The sequence below is a fragment of the Petromyzon marinus genome, chromosome 20 (genome assembly GCF_048934315.1).
Source record: "Petromyzon marinus isolate PM22_M1 ecotype Great Lakes invasive population chromosome 20, UKy_Petmar_22M1.pri1.0, whole genome shotgun sequence".
NCBI lineage: Eukaryota > Metazoa > Chordata > Hyperoartia > Petromyzontiformes > Petromyzontidae > Petromyzon > Petromyzon marinus.
Genome location: NC_133686.1, coordinates 4,789,492 through 4,805,265, shown reverse-complemented (window position 1 = coordinate 4,805,265; position 15,774 = coordinate 4,789,492). Strand labels below are relative to the sequence as shown.

Sequence of the window (15,774 nt, the reverse complement as noted above, 5' to 3'; positions counted from 1 at the left end):
TTGGTGATGTTTTTTTTAACTCCATTTAATTGCCTATTCATTCTGCGAGGTATGGGATCCCCCTAAGAGGCTCCCCCCTTTTGAATGAAGTTCAATGCCTTCTCACCCCCACCGTGACGCTTCTGCGGTGGTGTTGCGGCCCATTTCTAGCATGCTTCCGAGTGGTACAGCTATAACAAGTACGATTTCAGCTTTGCTCAAATCAAAAATATGTGCCCCCTTATCTGACAGATCCTGATATTCCCCAAGATTTTTGGCAGCTTCAAGAGCAATGCAGTCCATCCTCAGGGACAACTATGTCACTGTGGCAGCCAATTGTGTTTTCATCATCTCTGCCTTACATCGTCTCTTTTTTTTCGATCTTTACTTGCCTTCTCATTTCACCATCAGTTGAAATGCCAAAGTTCCAAGGCAGAGCAATATTACCTTCAATCCATTTTGCACGATTGGTGAATTCGGTATCTGTTTGTTAAGTATTTACGATGCAGACGGTAATCAAACGAAGCCACTTGTAAGAAGCCAATCAAGAAAGAAAACTGTAAGACGCACTCACCCATGTGTTCTTGCACTTGACACCTGACATGGTGCTCAAGATCTGACAATTTTATTACAATACCCAGGTTAATGCCAAAACCTTACATATTTCAGAGGGGAAAAAAATACATCTACAGTAAAAAGAAAACGCAGGAAAATTTTGGCAAATGTTATTATTTCTGTTTCATAGAATAGATCAGATATATTTTTCAAATATATACACTAATTAAAATATGAAGTAAACACATTTCAATTCAGATAGAAGTGATGGGAGGATAACTCATAGTACAGAGAGCAAAAACATAAAATAGGAAAAACAAATATTTGGTCCATTTATAACTGCTTGTAAATATTCCTCCCCTTTCAAAGTTTCTCTACAGCAGTGAAAATCTTGTCCAGTTATTAACGCATCGTTCAAACGCTCAAACACATATGGCAACAACATTCTCTCCAACCGACCAAGGTAATAGATTTAATGCAATTATACTGCATCAATGTCTCTTTTTTAATGCACATAGGCTAACAGAAGAAAACAATAACAGTGGAAAAGAAAATCAGATTTTTTTTACAAACTAATTTTCATTACCAGATGGTCCACCATTCTGCACCATAACATGGGATGCAAGAGCCGCTTAACCTTTCTGACAAATGCCTGCAGGGGGGATTCTAAGAAACTCGCCAATCTTTCGCTGGCCAGTGATACGAATATAAACGCAGGCGACGTAACGTACAGAATTTGAGCAGCACATTTTTTTTGTGTAATGCGTCTTAAACGAACATGCAGTTTGCACTGCCCGTCGTTGTAGATCTGTCTGTGGAATAACATGGGGGACCTTGTGCTGCCCAGCAGGATTATGTTATTAAATTACTTGTTGCAATCCAACTGAGGATAATCAAACAATTCAAGCACTGGCAGGCACACAATTGCTACTACAAAAATAACAACTGAGTTAAATATACATTCGCGAAACAATTATTGAACACTAGATTGAAACGATACAAAAATTGCTCCAAAGTATATGAGCAAAGGCACTTGTAGATGAACATGTTTTCTTAAGTTGATCGGTAGTTCGCATCTGGCGAGGTAAAGTCTAGATAGCCCGACCTCTTCCAAGCCATAATATAAGAATAGGTTTTACCCATTCTGGCAATAAAATAGGTGTTAAGATGTTAAAACACCAAACTGAGCTCTCAACATCCTGATAGTGGCATTGTCTTTGTGCTGTTCACCTTGTGGCGTCCTCTGGTCTAACACTGTTTGAGACTAGGCTCTAAAGAAGGCTGTCTCTGGTGTGGACCAATCATTTTCAAAGACAATGCCATATATTATCGGAGCATGTTTTTGTTTGCATGTTCACCGCAAGTACATGTGGTTAATGCAGACATGATTCCTTGAAAAAGGTTTCAGTTTGGTGTTTTAACACCTTAACACAACTGTTTTATTGCCAGAAAAGGTTGCAACCCATTCTTATATTTTTATACTGGCAAGGGAGGTCCCATGATCTCTTCCAAGCCGTCTGATGAGCATGGAACAGTGGACCAACACATGCCCTGGAGGGGCTCTCCAGAGCTCCATTCTGCCAGCAGCGAAGTGGGCAAGTAATTGCAAGATTGCACTTTTACCAATTACTTTAACAGTTCGTTAGCCAATACATTTCGGAGGACGTTTTTTAAAAATTTCGTTCAATGAAATTATGAATGTTCAAAAAAGCAAGGAGGCAATGTGTGTTAATTGCCAAAAGAAAACAAAGTTGATCTATCTAAAAACGGGAAATTGTTGTTTATATAGGTGCTACCAAGGGACTTTAATCTGGATGCCGCTAAGAGAAGATTAATTACATGTTGTTCGCTTCGTAAGATTAAAAGAAAAACTCATCCCACCTCCTCGCCGTACCTACCTACCTACTTTAAAATCACAGAAATTACTCTGAATTGCTCATTTTTCTAAGCGAACTGCTTCGGGATGTCGGGACAATTAATTTTGAATGACCTTGACTGGAAAATGTAAGATAATGAAATCTCTCTTTCGGTCTCGTGTTGCCCGTCATCAGCAGTGGTATAACCATGACAATGACTGCGAATGAGAGGGCACAATGGAAAATGGCCATTGTGAAGACGACCAAGATGAAGGTGCACTTGCCACCACGGCAAATGTTGCTGACATCAGTTTAACACGGAGGGGGCTTTCGTGACCAATATCACCCATAACACAGTTTTTTGGGGGGGTGTTAGATCGCGTAAATATATAAACGTGTCGTTAAGCCCGCCACCACCCGAGACAGTTAATTAGGAAGGTTTCATTAATCCCCTACCCCCCACTTCGCTCAAGAAGGGCTCACAAGTGATGCCATCACATCTATCCCTCTATTTATGGAACGAAACAGGAGGATTTCTCCACAAATCTGGCTGTCGCCTGATTGTAAATATTGTGGCTTTGCTCTCCAACATACCGGTGTGCTGTACTAGTAACGAATTGGCACGTTCTGTTTACGTGACAAACCTTACTAATTGGCTGTCGGGTGGTGGCGGGTTTAACGACACATTTATATATTTTACGCGATATAACCCAACAAGCCTATGCTATTGCTGACACCACCAACATCTTATCATTGCTGCATTCCTTCCACTAGAACATAATATATTTTTTATTGTTGTTGTTGTTGTTGCAGATTGACACTCAGCCTCCGAGGCCTGCTCACACAGTTATCATATAGTCTCTGGCTTGACCACCGAAACTGGGTGCCACTTCAATAGCTGTCTTCGTAACCGGCCCTTGTTCCATGCCGAACACACATTGCCTTCCACATGATTACATCGCCCGTTTTTAAATTGTGGCACTCAACCTATTCCAAACGTCCAGGCTGCTTTGCAACATCCCACGGCGGATCTCCTGGCATTGTCATGGTTCTTCTCTTTAACAAACAGGAATCAGGCCGTGTGAAATGCGTTTTTCGAACTCGGAGTCTTGATGATCTACTTCAGCACGAAGTGCCAATTACCACATTAATGCATGGGGGCAACCAAGCAAACAAGAAAACTAAATTTTACCGAAACAGATTATTAGTCCGCAGGCTGAATAAATGAATTCACTATACTGTTATGACAATGTAAGAAATAGATAATGAGACAGAATGTTGCAATTAATCTCATATGCCTCCAACACACCTCTAATATATCTAATTACTCTCATACTCTCACATTATGCCCATATTAAATATCATTAATCTCAAATGCCTCCTAACCATTATGTTGCATGTTCAATACAAAATAATTACACATGATGCTAGTTGTTCAAGTGCTTTTGAGTTCATGATTAAAAAAATATTCACGATAAAAAATTCAGAAAACACAAGAACGTACCCACAAGTAGTTGACAGCAGCATTAAAAACATGCCTTGTTTCGTGTGCCAGACGCCTAACTACATATTTAGAGAGTCTACACAACTTAGTAATGATGTGACACACTTTACATTCGCTCATGTGAATTTGCTCAATGCAAGTCTCGCTTTAAAATAACCATGCACTGCAAGGAGGGCACACACCTGCAATGGAACTAATTTCTGCTCGCTCCCAATAAGAACTCAGACTCGCCGACTCGCTGGAGAACCTGAGCTCAAATCTACCCCCCCAGTAATGAACAGAATTCAATCAGGTCACCCTTTGATCCTCCGAAAAGCACACTTTAAAGTAAATATAAATCGTATCACGACGTTTCGGGCGCAACACAAGCGTCCGTCAGCAGGTGGACGCTTGTGTTGTGCCTGATGACGGACGCTTGTGTTGCCCCCGAAACGTCGTGATTGATTTTATTTTATACCTACGTGACTTTACCAAAAGAACCAAAGAGTATGGATTCCTGCAGTCACGAAAGCTTCAAATCAAGAATAAATCGTATCATCTGCACAAAAAACAAAACTCGCCGTACTCGTGATGTGTTATAGTTTCACCGCCACGAGACCACAGATACGGAGTCTCAGAACGTTAATTTAAATCGGTGTTCATTGATTGATGTCGGTTCCTAGCATTAAGGACGTGTCAAGATGTGTTCCAAACGCCTGGAGGGTCTCCTGTGAACCAGAGAGGGATGGCAATGCCTGATGCTGTCAATAAGGACGACCCAAATAAGCCTGCATTATAGAACACACTCCTGCAACATTCATTCACACTGCTCTAAGTGGATGATGGCATCCATACAGCGCATGTTATCCTTATTTAGTGCAAGCACAGCAAACCACCTCTGTGGGCCACACACACACACACAAAACTCCCATTGCACCACACGGGCCCATCATTTTATTGCAAATGCACTAATTAAAGCCTTGGCCGCATTGGCCCTATCTTGCCAGCTCATAACTTATGGGCCACAATTCAGCGCTCCGGGGGGGGGGGGGGGTGGCCCTGGTGTGCTGAATAGTGCTGGCAGAAAGCATGGAAAACGAGTCTGACTAATGATATCCTTTTCGCATTTCCCAGCGACAATGGATTTTAATTCGGGGAAAGTGGGATTTCCTCACGGGGTGAACTATGTGAGGGCTAACATTTGAGGCTTAGAGGATTAACACGAACTTACAACATTGAAGACAAAGAGCCCCAAGTTTTATTACCATCAACGCAGTCTCGCACCCTCATTATGCCCCAACGTGATCACAATTTTGAAGACGCATGCATCCCACGGGACGTTAGGATTAGTGAAGTTTAACTACATGGAGCTCGACATCCTTGAATGAGAACATTAAGCGAGCTGCTAAGTCTGCTTCGAGCTGATAAATATCCCGCTACTCACTTTCCGCGCGCGTGGAAAGTGAATGTTAATGCCAACATCCACACCAGTACGAATAAATATATTCCACTCACCTCGGAATCCCATCGTTGTTGCTTTAGCACGCTAACACTCTCATGAAAGTACACACACTAGGAAATCCCACGCGTGAAAGTAATCAAAATCATCAAGCATGAGAGAATACAAAAGTGTCACAGTAATTACCACCCTTACGTTAAAAAAAATCCCTTTCATTGTCAAGGCGCACGAATATAAATGGGAAAATGTATTTCTGTCCCCATCGAAAGAAATCGATAAACTGCCAAATTCCGTGCATTTTTTGAAGGCTCACAAAAAAAACCTGTGGCAGAATTAAGCGACCTCATATTCCGACGGCGGTGTTGTTACTATTGCAAGCATCACTGGTCACGTATATTTTGGTATAAATATTAAATGTCAAGAAAATACGCTGTGGCCTAAGTGACACCCCCTAATTGGTGTCATTCCTCGGCAACGAGAACGGGGCTTAGACTTCCTAAGCCGCAATGCAAAAGGTTAATTGCATTATTTAAACGTTGGCTTGCCCTTACCACCTGCTGCCATGCCTGCCGTTTTATTTATTTTTTTCAAGCGGCGCCGAGCCTTCTTGATTGCTTATTGTACCAAAAACGACGACCGTGGGGTCCGTTTAAGATTTTAGCGCATTCACAAAAGCGTGCATTATTGAATGACGTTTAAACAAATGTTGCGCTGATCTGGTCTTTAGACCGTCAAATGTTTTGCCGATCGTAAAATCACGAAGATCGACGGGTGTGGGAAATGGTGACGGCGGAAAGCCACTTTCGTTCACTCACTAATACCGATACATTTCCATGGATATCAAGTTGTAACAGGAGGCAAACTGCTAGAATTTAAAGCGTGTTTTATCTTCAATATCCATATCTGTGTTTGTCTCCCTTGCAAACATGGACAAATTATCTCAGTGAGATCTAGCTGTCTTTAAATCCAGAAACTCAAATTTAATTTTGACCACCATCTATAGGTAAGTAACATTTCACCTCCAACCCCCGGAGATGCAATAATTTGTCACAATGTATTCTAGATTTGAAGCTTTCGTGACTACAAGGATCCATACTCTTTGGTTCTATTCGGTAAAGTCACCTACGTGACTTTACCGAATAGAACCAAAGAGTATTGTCACAATGTAATTTAAGATTCTAATCCTCATCGTCGTTTTTTTGCTATCTTGTTTGTACTGTTTCTCCTTTGTTTTATTTTGTTTTACTTTGCTTTGTATGTACAGTTTATTTCACTGCGAGGCGAAATGTAACGTGCACACGTGTGTTTTGTACGAAATTAAACCGTGCACAATTCAAAGCGCCGTAAAGCGTAGGGAAGCATTTCGTCGAAATCAACGAATACATTGTGACGTGCGTAAATATGAACAAACTGATCCCCACCCGTATGTTAAACACACCCCCCTGCCACGCTCCCCCTACCCCTTTTCTCTTTTACTTTCTCCCACACCCCCGCCCCGCCCCGCCCCTACGTTACAAAAAAACCAATGTTCTACCTGCGGTATTCTTCTGTGTAAATGAGACAATAGTTTATCTGCCACTCCCCCTTCCCCAGGTTGACTGTCCCCCCCCCCCATCAACCAGGACGCGTCGAGTACATGGGGCCTGGCGGATATTCGCGTGTGGTTTTTTGCTTTTGTCGCCCTCAACGTCCTGCGGCGGGCCTTTGTTCTTGTGTGCCGCAAAAAATATAATGCAAATATTTAACAACAAAAACATGAACGAACTAAGCCTTGTCCAGATCTGATAAAACCTGAGACCTGGCAGCGTCTGCGCCAACGTAGCTATCGAAGTGTGCAGGCGGCACAACTGCACAGAGGCTCCACAAGGCCAGAGGGCCCCAGGCACCGGGCTACGGTAAGGGACTGGGGGGTTGAGGGTGAATTGGTGAGGCCCCATTTTATTCTATAAATCAAGGCCTATGCCAAGCACGCTATGCCAACCGCGTACCAGAATCACAGAAACAAATAGTTATAATAGTGACTTACACTCTTGCAATCGCGTATAACTTGACTTTCATTCTAGCCTGTAAGGAGCTACATGATTTGAAATAAATGCCGAAAGGATAAGTCGCTTCTAGAGGTGGCCTTGAATGTGGCAGATCTAAATCTCGTGTCAGGTTACTGAGCCAGGAACTCTCTGATCCCGGGTTCAAGCCCTTGGGGCGGTTAACAGGGAAAAAATAACGTTTTATATCAGGTTTTCAAAAGGGCCCCTCTATGAGGTGCAAGTTTGGCTAGGTCGGGCTGGGTTCAATCATAAGTAATGTCACAAAAACACTGGAGGAACTTATATCAATGAATCTCCACCGTGAGAGCACAGCATGTCAACGATTGCGGATAATTCTGGCCAACTTGGCTGATCTACCAGGGCAGGTGCCATTAAGCAGGCACCATAAGAAATGCCATTTTCCCGAGTTACATGTGGTTGGGATGCTCCTGTGGTGCATGGTCAGCACACTGGAGTTACAATCCAGAGGTCAACAGTTCAATTTGATCTCCAGGTCAGTAGTTGTGGGCATTGGGCAACTTGCTTATTCCTCCTCCCCCATATTTGTCCACCCAGGATAATAAATGGGTACAACCTTAGCTGATTGGCAGGTTGCGCATGGTAGGGTAAAGTGGGGGTACTTCTACCTCTTCCAAGACGTCTGGTCAGCAAGGAAGAGTAGGCTAATTACCCTATATAGGGGCTATCTAGCAGAATTCATTCTGGCCGCAGTGGTGTGAGCAAGCAATTGCAGGGCTGCACCTTTACCGTTTTTAGTGGTGTGGTTTAGCATGGCACCAGGCACCGGGACTGGAGAGGATTTCTACTCCTCACCAAGAATTGGCATCCACATTTCATGGAGTATTGCAAAAATAATAACTATAAAAATCCAAATAAACTGGTATAGAAAATACAATCAATTTATGGCCATTCTCCCCACTTTGAATGGTTACACGCCGCACCAGGTGCTCATTTGAGGCCGAGTCGAACTAGCAGAGGGTTAGGAACCAGTTCGGCTTCTCGCACGACGAGCCCACACGCGCGCGTGACACGGGGCCGCAGGGCCGCAGGGATCGAGAGCAAAGCCGCGGGGCGCTCACCGACGAAGTAGGCGAGCAGGATGGTGAGCGCGAGGGCCAGCGTGATGGCGACCAGGGCGGTGCACCTCCAGCTACAGGCGCTGGGCGCCGGCTTGAGCGAGGGGGCGGCGCGGGGGAAAGTTCCGCGAGGTAGCGGGCGCGGCGGGGTGGAGTAGACCGTGTTGGAGCCCAGCGGGTACCCGGGCCCCGTTGTGCCGAACAGCGGGGTGGAGCTGGTGCCCACCTTAAATGCAAAGTGGCTGTGGACAAAGAAAAAGAGAGAAAGGAAATAATTATTCGATGATGATGATGGTGATGGAAGCATGGTTGGGCCTTGAAATTGAAAGTTAAATCTTTAAAAGTAAATTTCGATTTAAAGCTTTCCTGCAATGATTCATCTTCTTTGGTTCTTTCGGTAAAGTCACGTAGAATGAGAATAAAATAATAAATTGATAAAATAAAATAACACAATAATATTCTCACGACGTTTCGGCCACAACACAAGCGGCCTTCATCACTCCAGCGCTGTCCTACCAGACAGTCTCGTCCCTTCACCTGATGAAGGCCGCTTGTGTTGTGGCCGAAACGTCGTGAGAATATTATTGTGTTATTTTATTTTATCAATTTATTATTTTATTCACATTCTACGTGACTTTACCGAAAGAACCAAAGAAGTTTAAAAGTAAAGTCAAGGTGATATTTTGTTCGAACGAGCAATTGGGCAGTCCTCATCTCCTGCTTACAGGCCCTGGGCCAGTCGTGGAAATTCTTTGTTCTCAATGCTAAGGCGAGTCTCTCCGTAGGACAACTGCTGTTTATTTCTCCTGAAAGTGGTTCAGTTAACCCCCAACTAGGATTGTTACTTCAACATTTTCCAATTGCATGCTACTAGCTCAACCCCTTAGCCACCAGGCCGAAATTAAAAGTATAAAAGTATTAAAGGGGGGTATCTTTACAAAAGTGTCTTGTTAAGGCGTTCTGTATATATGTATGTTGAACTGAATCTATAAGTAGGTTTAGCAAATTTACCGCGCAGAAATTAATCATTAGAAAACATAAGTCACGTTAAACAAGTGTCTGATAATGCTGATTGTTATTAACCCATTCACCCAGAAATCCCGGGAGGAGATGGATGAAATTTAATTATGACAAGGTAACGGTACACCTGCTATTCCCACAGCAGCCCTGTAACCGGGAGTTGTGACATGTTAAGGCTGCGTACCCTTGGAGCCTTGAAAAATAATCACACAAGTGCTTGTTCTGTCGAATTAATGTTGCACAATTCGCAAAGCAATCGATTGACAATGAACGTCCAAAGATCACTTTCGGATTCACTACAAAATCAAAGACATCATCGTCAGCATTATGATTTTGTAGGTCAGCATCTTCATTCCTACTGGCATCATGTTTTTTTATAAAGGCAGTATGCAAAACTACAATCATAGCAATCACCTATTAAGATTACATATTGTTAATATTGAAGATGTACGGTGTTTAAGTATCGCAAGCTAGAGAGATGTAAATTAGCCGATAAGCAGGACGAGTCGTTTATCATGCACCACAATGTAGCCACGCTGAAAAAATTCAAGGTCGTGTCATTGGTCTGACAATCCATAATGATTGGGAAGCCATACCATTAGCCAAGATGAGTCGGGTGTATGGTGCCATGTTCTCACGGCCTGATCCAGCGTGTAAAAATGGACCGTCCCAAATTAAGTACGGCTACACTTAGGTGAGCGTATACACGATATCCATGTGTGTAATATTTGCCGTTGAGCTTTAGTGTTTGGCTAGGGACATGAACCCTATTTAATAGTTCATAGTTCCATTTATTTGGTATAGCCCTGTGAGCCATTCGGCTCTTGAATCGGGTGCAACCGCAACAAACAAAAAACAAAAACACGAACAAGAAAACATCTTAAAGTAAATAATCCAGCTTCGATAAATTATGTGTGCGCACGTGTGCAACCTCCTAATTATCTTTTGAGAAAATTTGTTGATGTTTCTGACTGTGTTAAGGGTGAAACATTGGTAAAATAATAGACATTCCATGAACCATAACAAGCTGTAGCCATAGCTCAACCAAATAGACTTTCTCAGGGTTGAAACAGTGGGCAGCCATTTCTAATTTAGCAAAATAAAAAAAAAGTGTATTTTTTTAATTCAACCGTTAATCGTTTTCACAATCAACCCTATACGTATAAAAGAAGAAAATCGCAATGTCGCCGCACATACAATCACATCTACATACCCCCCTGAGTTTAATCGCAACCGTTGCAATCACCTATGCATTGATCAGAGAGCCACTGGGACTCAGCAGGCATTGAAAATATGTTAATTTAGCAAAGAAAGGAGATTTTTTTTTCCAACGGGCAAAGTATGAGGAATTCTTTTGGCCAAAGTCAAAATATGCTTTTTCAGGTTCGCAACAAATGGCATTGCTTGGAGGGTTAACGCCCGCAAGACCACGCTAAACATATTCTTGCTCTGGAGCTGACTCGTTATTCGCGAGGGAGGTCTGCATGCACCATGCATTACGTTTCAATTTGCACACACACACACACACCATCTTTCCCATAACCTTTCCACAGGGGGATTTTTTTTTATTTGGACAACAAGCAATCACGGCACGCCGGCGCAACGCATTTAACTATGGGAGACTGTGCGCTTCTCCACAAGCTTCTTAAACTCAGCGGGGGGGTCCTTCCTTACTTTCAGATTCGCTCACTTCCCACGAATCTGGACAGATTCCACCTCCGTTTGCCCTCAAGTTTGCCACCACACAGCGAACACGGGAAACCTGTTAGATGTTGGGCATCGAAACTTCAAAAGTTTGACAAAAACTCAAAGGTGAATATTCTTGACGTGCGATTCACAACCGTCATTCGTAACAAAACAAAATGATGGGTTTAGTTTGTGATGCACCAGGATGTTTAATTCAGAGTTTGGGTGTACTCTGCAAGATAAACCTGCACTGTAGTTTTACAACAATTATTTAACAGACCTGCGAGTCAAGAAAAGTTAAATGTTTTGTTGGTGTTGAGTGCGAAGGCCCCCTCACACCAAATCTTTATGGAGGTTATTTGACCAAACGTCACCACACTGGTGAGTGCGTGTTGGTGAAGTGATGGAGGGAGGCCTTAGGACAGGTCCTGGTATTGCTCACCACTTATGTCAGCCATGGCTGGAAATCAAACTCAGATTGCTGGATTCATAATGCAATGATTTGACCACTGCACTACCGATCCCTCCTATGCTTACGTGTGCATATTTAAAAGCCGGTGTGGGGGTGTGGGTTTTATGAGTAGACCAACTCACAATACAGTATTGTAAAACTAAAGTATCTCGTACAATGTGCACATTTTTTACAAAATTGTTACCTTTGTTCCCTTGATGTTTTACATTAGCTTTGCCTTAATTGGCAGGAAGTACATGGCCTTTGTAAAAAAACAACAAGATTAAACATGGAACACGATGATTAAAAATGTACGAGCTAAGCAGCTTTGGTCAAGTCTATATTTTATTATTGGAAGGGGTGGAAGTATAAGAATTTTGAAAAATATTATCAAAATGGGAAGCCTCATTGGTACGAATGTTTGGTTTTTAACATTGCACGCCAAGCCAGAACAACATGGCTTCATTTCGTCTTTTTTAAAAATCCCATTGTGCGATAGAAAATCGCATCGTGGGTTGAAGAATCTATTCATGAATCTCGCATCCCCACGATTTAGAAAATGGTTGTAAAATATATTTTCAAAGGACTGTTGCCAAAAATACAGCCAAAGTGCCCTATCTCTTACACTATGGGGTTGCATTTTTCCATAAATTATATTATGAGATTGTCAGATGAGACACTAAATAATATTTTTAGTTCTCAGTGCTGAAGCGTAGGCAAATCAAATATTATGGGGTTTTTTTTTGTCCAGCCATTTGTGAACAGACTGAGACCATCAATGTGCAACACTAGAACATTGGATTTAATCACAGCTGGCTGTCTGGATTTGAACTCAGGATGTCAGCAGTGCTGTCTCAGTCCTCTTACCCCTGAGAGCAACACAGACCACCTAAGAGGAATATTCTAAGTTGCAGCAGAACCCGCATTGGGGGAATGAGAAGCGCAGAATTTTACTTGTTGGAAGTGCTTCGTTTTGGAAATGACACAACCCTAGCCACCATGACTCGCGTGTGTAAAGACCATCGTGGGATTACGTGATGCATGCACAACATGTTTGGCTCAGGAACGCCTCCGAATGATGGTGGTGTACATATACATCGTCAAGCTGCGCTAGCCCACAGGCCATGCACTATGGGCCGAGATGAAGACTTAAAGCAGTGAACCTTGGCCTTCGGGAGGGGCATGTTGCCTCTGAGACAAGTCTCCAAAAACCGGCTACCTAAACCCACGTTCTTTGGGACCCAATTTGCTGGAAGAAAAATAATGCAGTATTGCAGAATTTTTCACACAAACCCAGGGTGTGTGGACTAATTTGGCAAATAGGTCCAGGAATGCCGCAGACAGCCCCCAGCACACACACATAGACTCGCACACAAACACAGCATTACTTTGGCATTATTCATGTAGACAGCAGAGGCAAAATAATGGGTAGCCGTATTTATATGTTTATAAATACAACGTTCACAGATCGTAACTGAGAAGCAGAATATATTCAATAGGGGGGGGGGGGGGGGGGTTGACAGTTCAAGGACCTGGGTTTACAGATGGATATCCCAGCCATCTCCTGGCAGCTCATGACGCTGTAAGCATCTACTCGCCTGGACCTGCGTGAACTGACGATTACCTGCAAAAAAACCCAGGAAGGACTCTGCTGTGCTTCATTAAACGAGGAAAAGATAAAGGTGCAGCCCTGCTTCCCCTGCTTGCCTGACCGCTGTCCTTACCCCCCCCCCCCCCCCTGTACCTCCCATTAGCATGGGTGGCGACGTATGGTGCGAAAGAAGTTCAACACACGTACATACATACCGCGTCCAAAAGTGCTTCCACTATAGGACGTTCCAGAGAGCCTTAAAGGCTATTTGGCCTACACTTCCACGCCGGCCATACATCTCGGAAGAGGTGCGAATGCCGATGCTTTGCTACACGATACGAAACCTGCGGATCATCTAACTGTGGTGGACATTCATTATGCTGCTGGGTGGACAGAGGCAGGGGTAGGAGGTTAAAAAAAAAGACCCGTCCATTGTTTCAACTGCCACGGCAGTTGATGATGAAATGCAATTCCAATGCCCGTTTTGTCACCGTGCCTACAGAATAAAATATTTAATAAGTTCGTGTTGCATGTTAGGACGTATATCTGGGAAACATGGACCTCCGACACAGCAAATGAAGCAACGCCTGAAAAAAAATGTGCAAAAGAATCATGAAGAGACAGAAGGAAAAACACCGGGGCAGGACACACCACTGCAAGGAACGATGCCCGATGGTCAGGACCGGCGATGGAGAGATAGCCGAAGGAGGGACACTCCTGAGAGGACGTCAACTGTGGAGATCAAGCAATGAGATTAGCTCACGTGCAGGAGCTATGCAGACTGTTGTGTCACCACGCCAAGAGGGGTGACGATGATTTAGGGGGGGGGGGGGCTTAATAGAGCAGTGGATAGAGCGTGACGGACAACTGTCATAGTTATATTTTATATATTGAAAAAACCCAGCAAATATGGTGACATTAACATTTTCTGTTCACATTTGAGGACTGTGAAAGGGTAGAATAATTTTGTTTATATACCCGTAATAGTGTGTGTGTGTTTATATGCTGCAGAGTTGGGCCAAAATTCAAAGTAAGCAGGAAAACATCGCTAAGCGGATATTGTGTTCGCCAGCAACCTGTACCGTTGGAACCGTGTCTGGCTCCGAACAGCAGCGTTTTAAACCTGTTAGGTTGCATCAGCAGGGTGCATCCAGTGCTCCAATCATACAAACTATTTCAAGGCGGCTGTGGACGACGTGTGGCCCTTTGGAGAATCGAGAACTTCAAGATTAACCAGCAAGATGGGAAAATACACCTTTTTCTCCTGTGAGATCATTAGCGGGAGTCGCTCGGTGTGAAGCCTTGCCGGGTCGATGCGCTATTTATTCAATCTTCAAATACTGCTTTTCACTTTCACTTTTTTTTTACATTGTATAATACTGCATATAAACTAGTGTTTTCTCTAAAAACCCAGGCTAACCTCTAGTGCCATGAAATCCAAAACTTGCACACACATTTATTTCAAACAAAGCCTTCTCCGGGGGGGGGGGGGGGGGGGGGCATGCTTGTATGTGGCTCTGGATTTAAAGTTTACTTGCAAAGCTGAGACTTGCTATGGATCCATGAATCCATGATCGTAAGTCTACGAGCGCGAAAACAACAACACTTTCAATGCAAGAATAAACTTGATACAACGTTGCACAACCGTACAGCATGTCAATCAGACTCAACGCGCAGCAACCGACTCTCAAGTGGCTTTACGCTTGTTTTACATTTGCTGTGCTTTTTGCGCAATGCCACGTGGAGGAAAGGGGACTGCAAGCATATGCCAATACGAGCAGCAAACAAACCACGGAGTGATGTGCCTGTACATATGAATTCCGGCTAATAGTTAAAGTATGATTATATATAGGAATAGGTTTTACCCTTTTAACTGGCACAAAAACTGACACCTTTATTCAAGGCATCATGTTTGCAATAACCACAACACAAGCAGTCAAAATATGATTATATATGTAAAGAGGTTAGGCAGATATGGAAATAAATGTTTTAAACATGATGGAGACATTGCGCGATGCACTGTGCCTTGATCATGTGACTCGGGATGCATCATGAATATCTAGCACGCATCAAACATTTAAAATAAAATGCGTTGTTGTTTTATTTTCATCTTAATTGACTGCCATGGATGTTGTTAATATGTCACTTTGGCGGCGTTGTTATATTTTGCATCGAATATTCTTGCTTTAGCCGATCAGGTTTTCAAGCGGTGGAGTGTGGTGGCTTACATTCACGGTCTGGAACATGCATGCCTTTTGGAGTTGACAAAATGAGTACCAATGTATGGGCAAGTCAACAGGGATTATCCGATTAAAAATTCACCCCCCACCATAGGAATATAGCATTTTGACTGCTGGCTTAGGGCTGGAAAATGGGGCATGAGTGCATCCCCACCCCTGCCCTCTAAATGCTCCATCGAGTGGGGCCACCCTTGCGTAGGTTTTCACTGTTTTTGTGCTGAACATATTCTGGGTAGTACCGCGTGTTGGTTGGCACGATGTCCAAAGTTTCATAATCTGGGAGAATTGAATTCAGTTCTTGAAAAAGCTCCCGGCACATGGAGTGAAAGA

At 43.3% G+C, this 15,774-nt stretch overlaps 1 protein-coding gene across 5 annotated transcripts in view; it reads right to left on the bottom strand.

The window, feature by feature from the left end:
• LOC116944204 (teneurin-3-like) overlaps positions 1-15,774 on the bottom strand; it is a 456,734-nt gene that overhangs the window by 181,951 nt on the left and 259,009 nt on the right. For all 5 annotated transcript variants that reach the window (XM_076068250.1, XM_076068253.1, XM_076068251.1 and 2 more), the window contains one exon: positions 8,460-8,698. In XM_076068250.1, the coding sequence (XP_075924365.1) occupies positions 8,460-8,698 (239 nt within the window). The remainder of the gene's footprint in view (positions 1-8,459; positions 8,699-15,774) is intronic.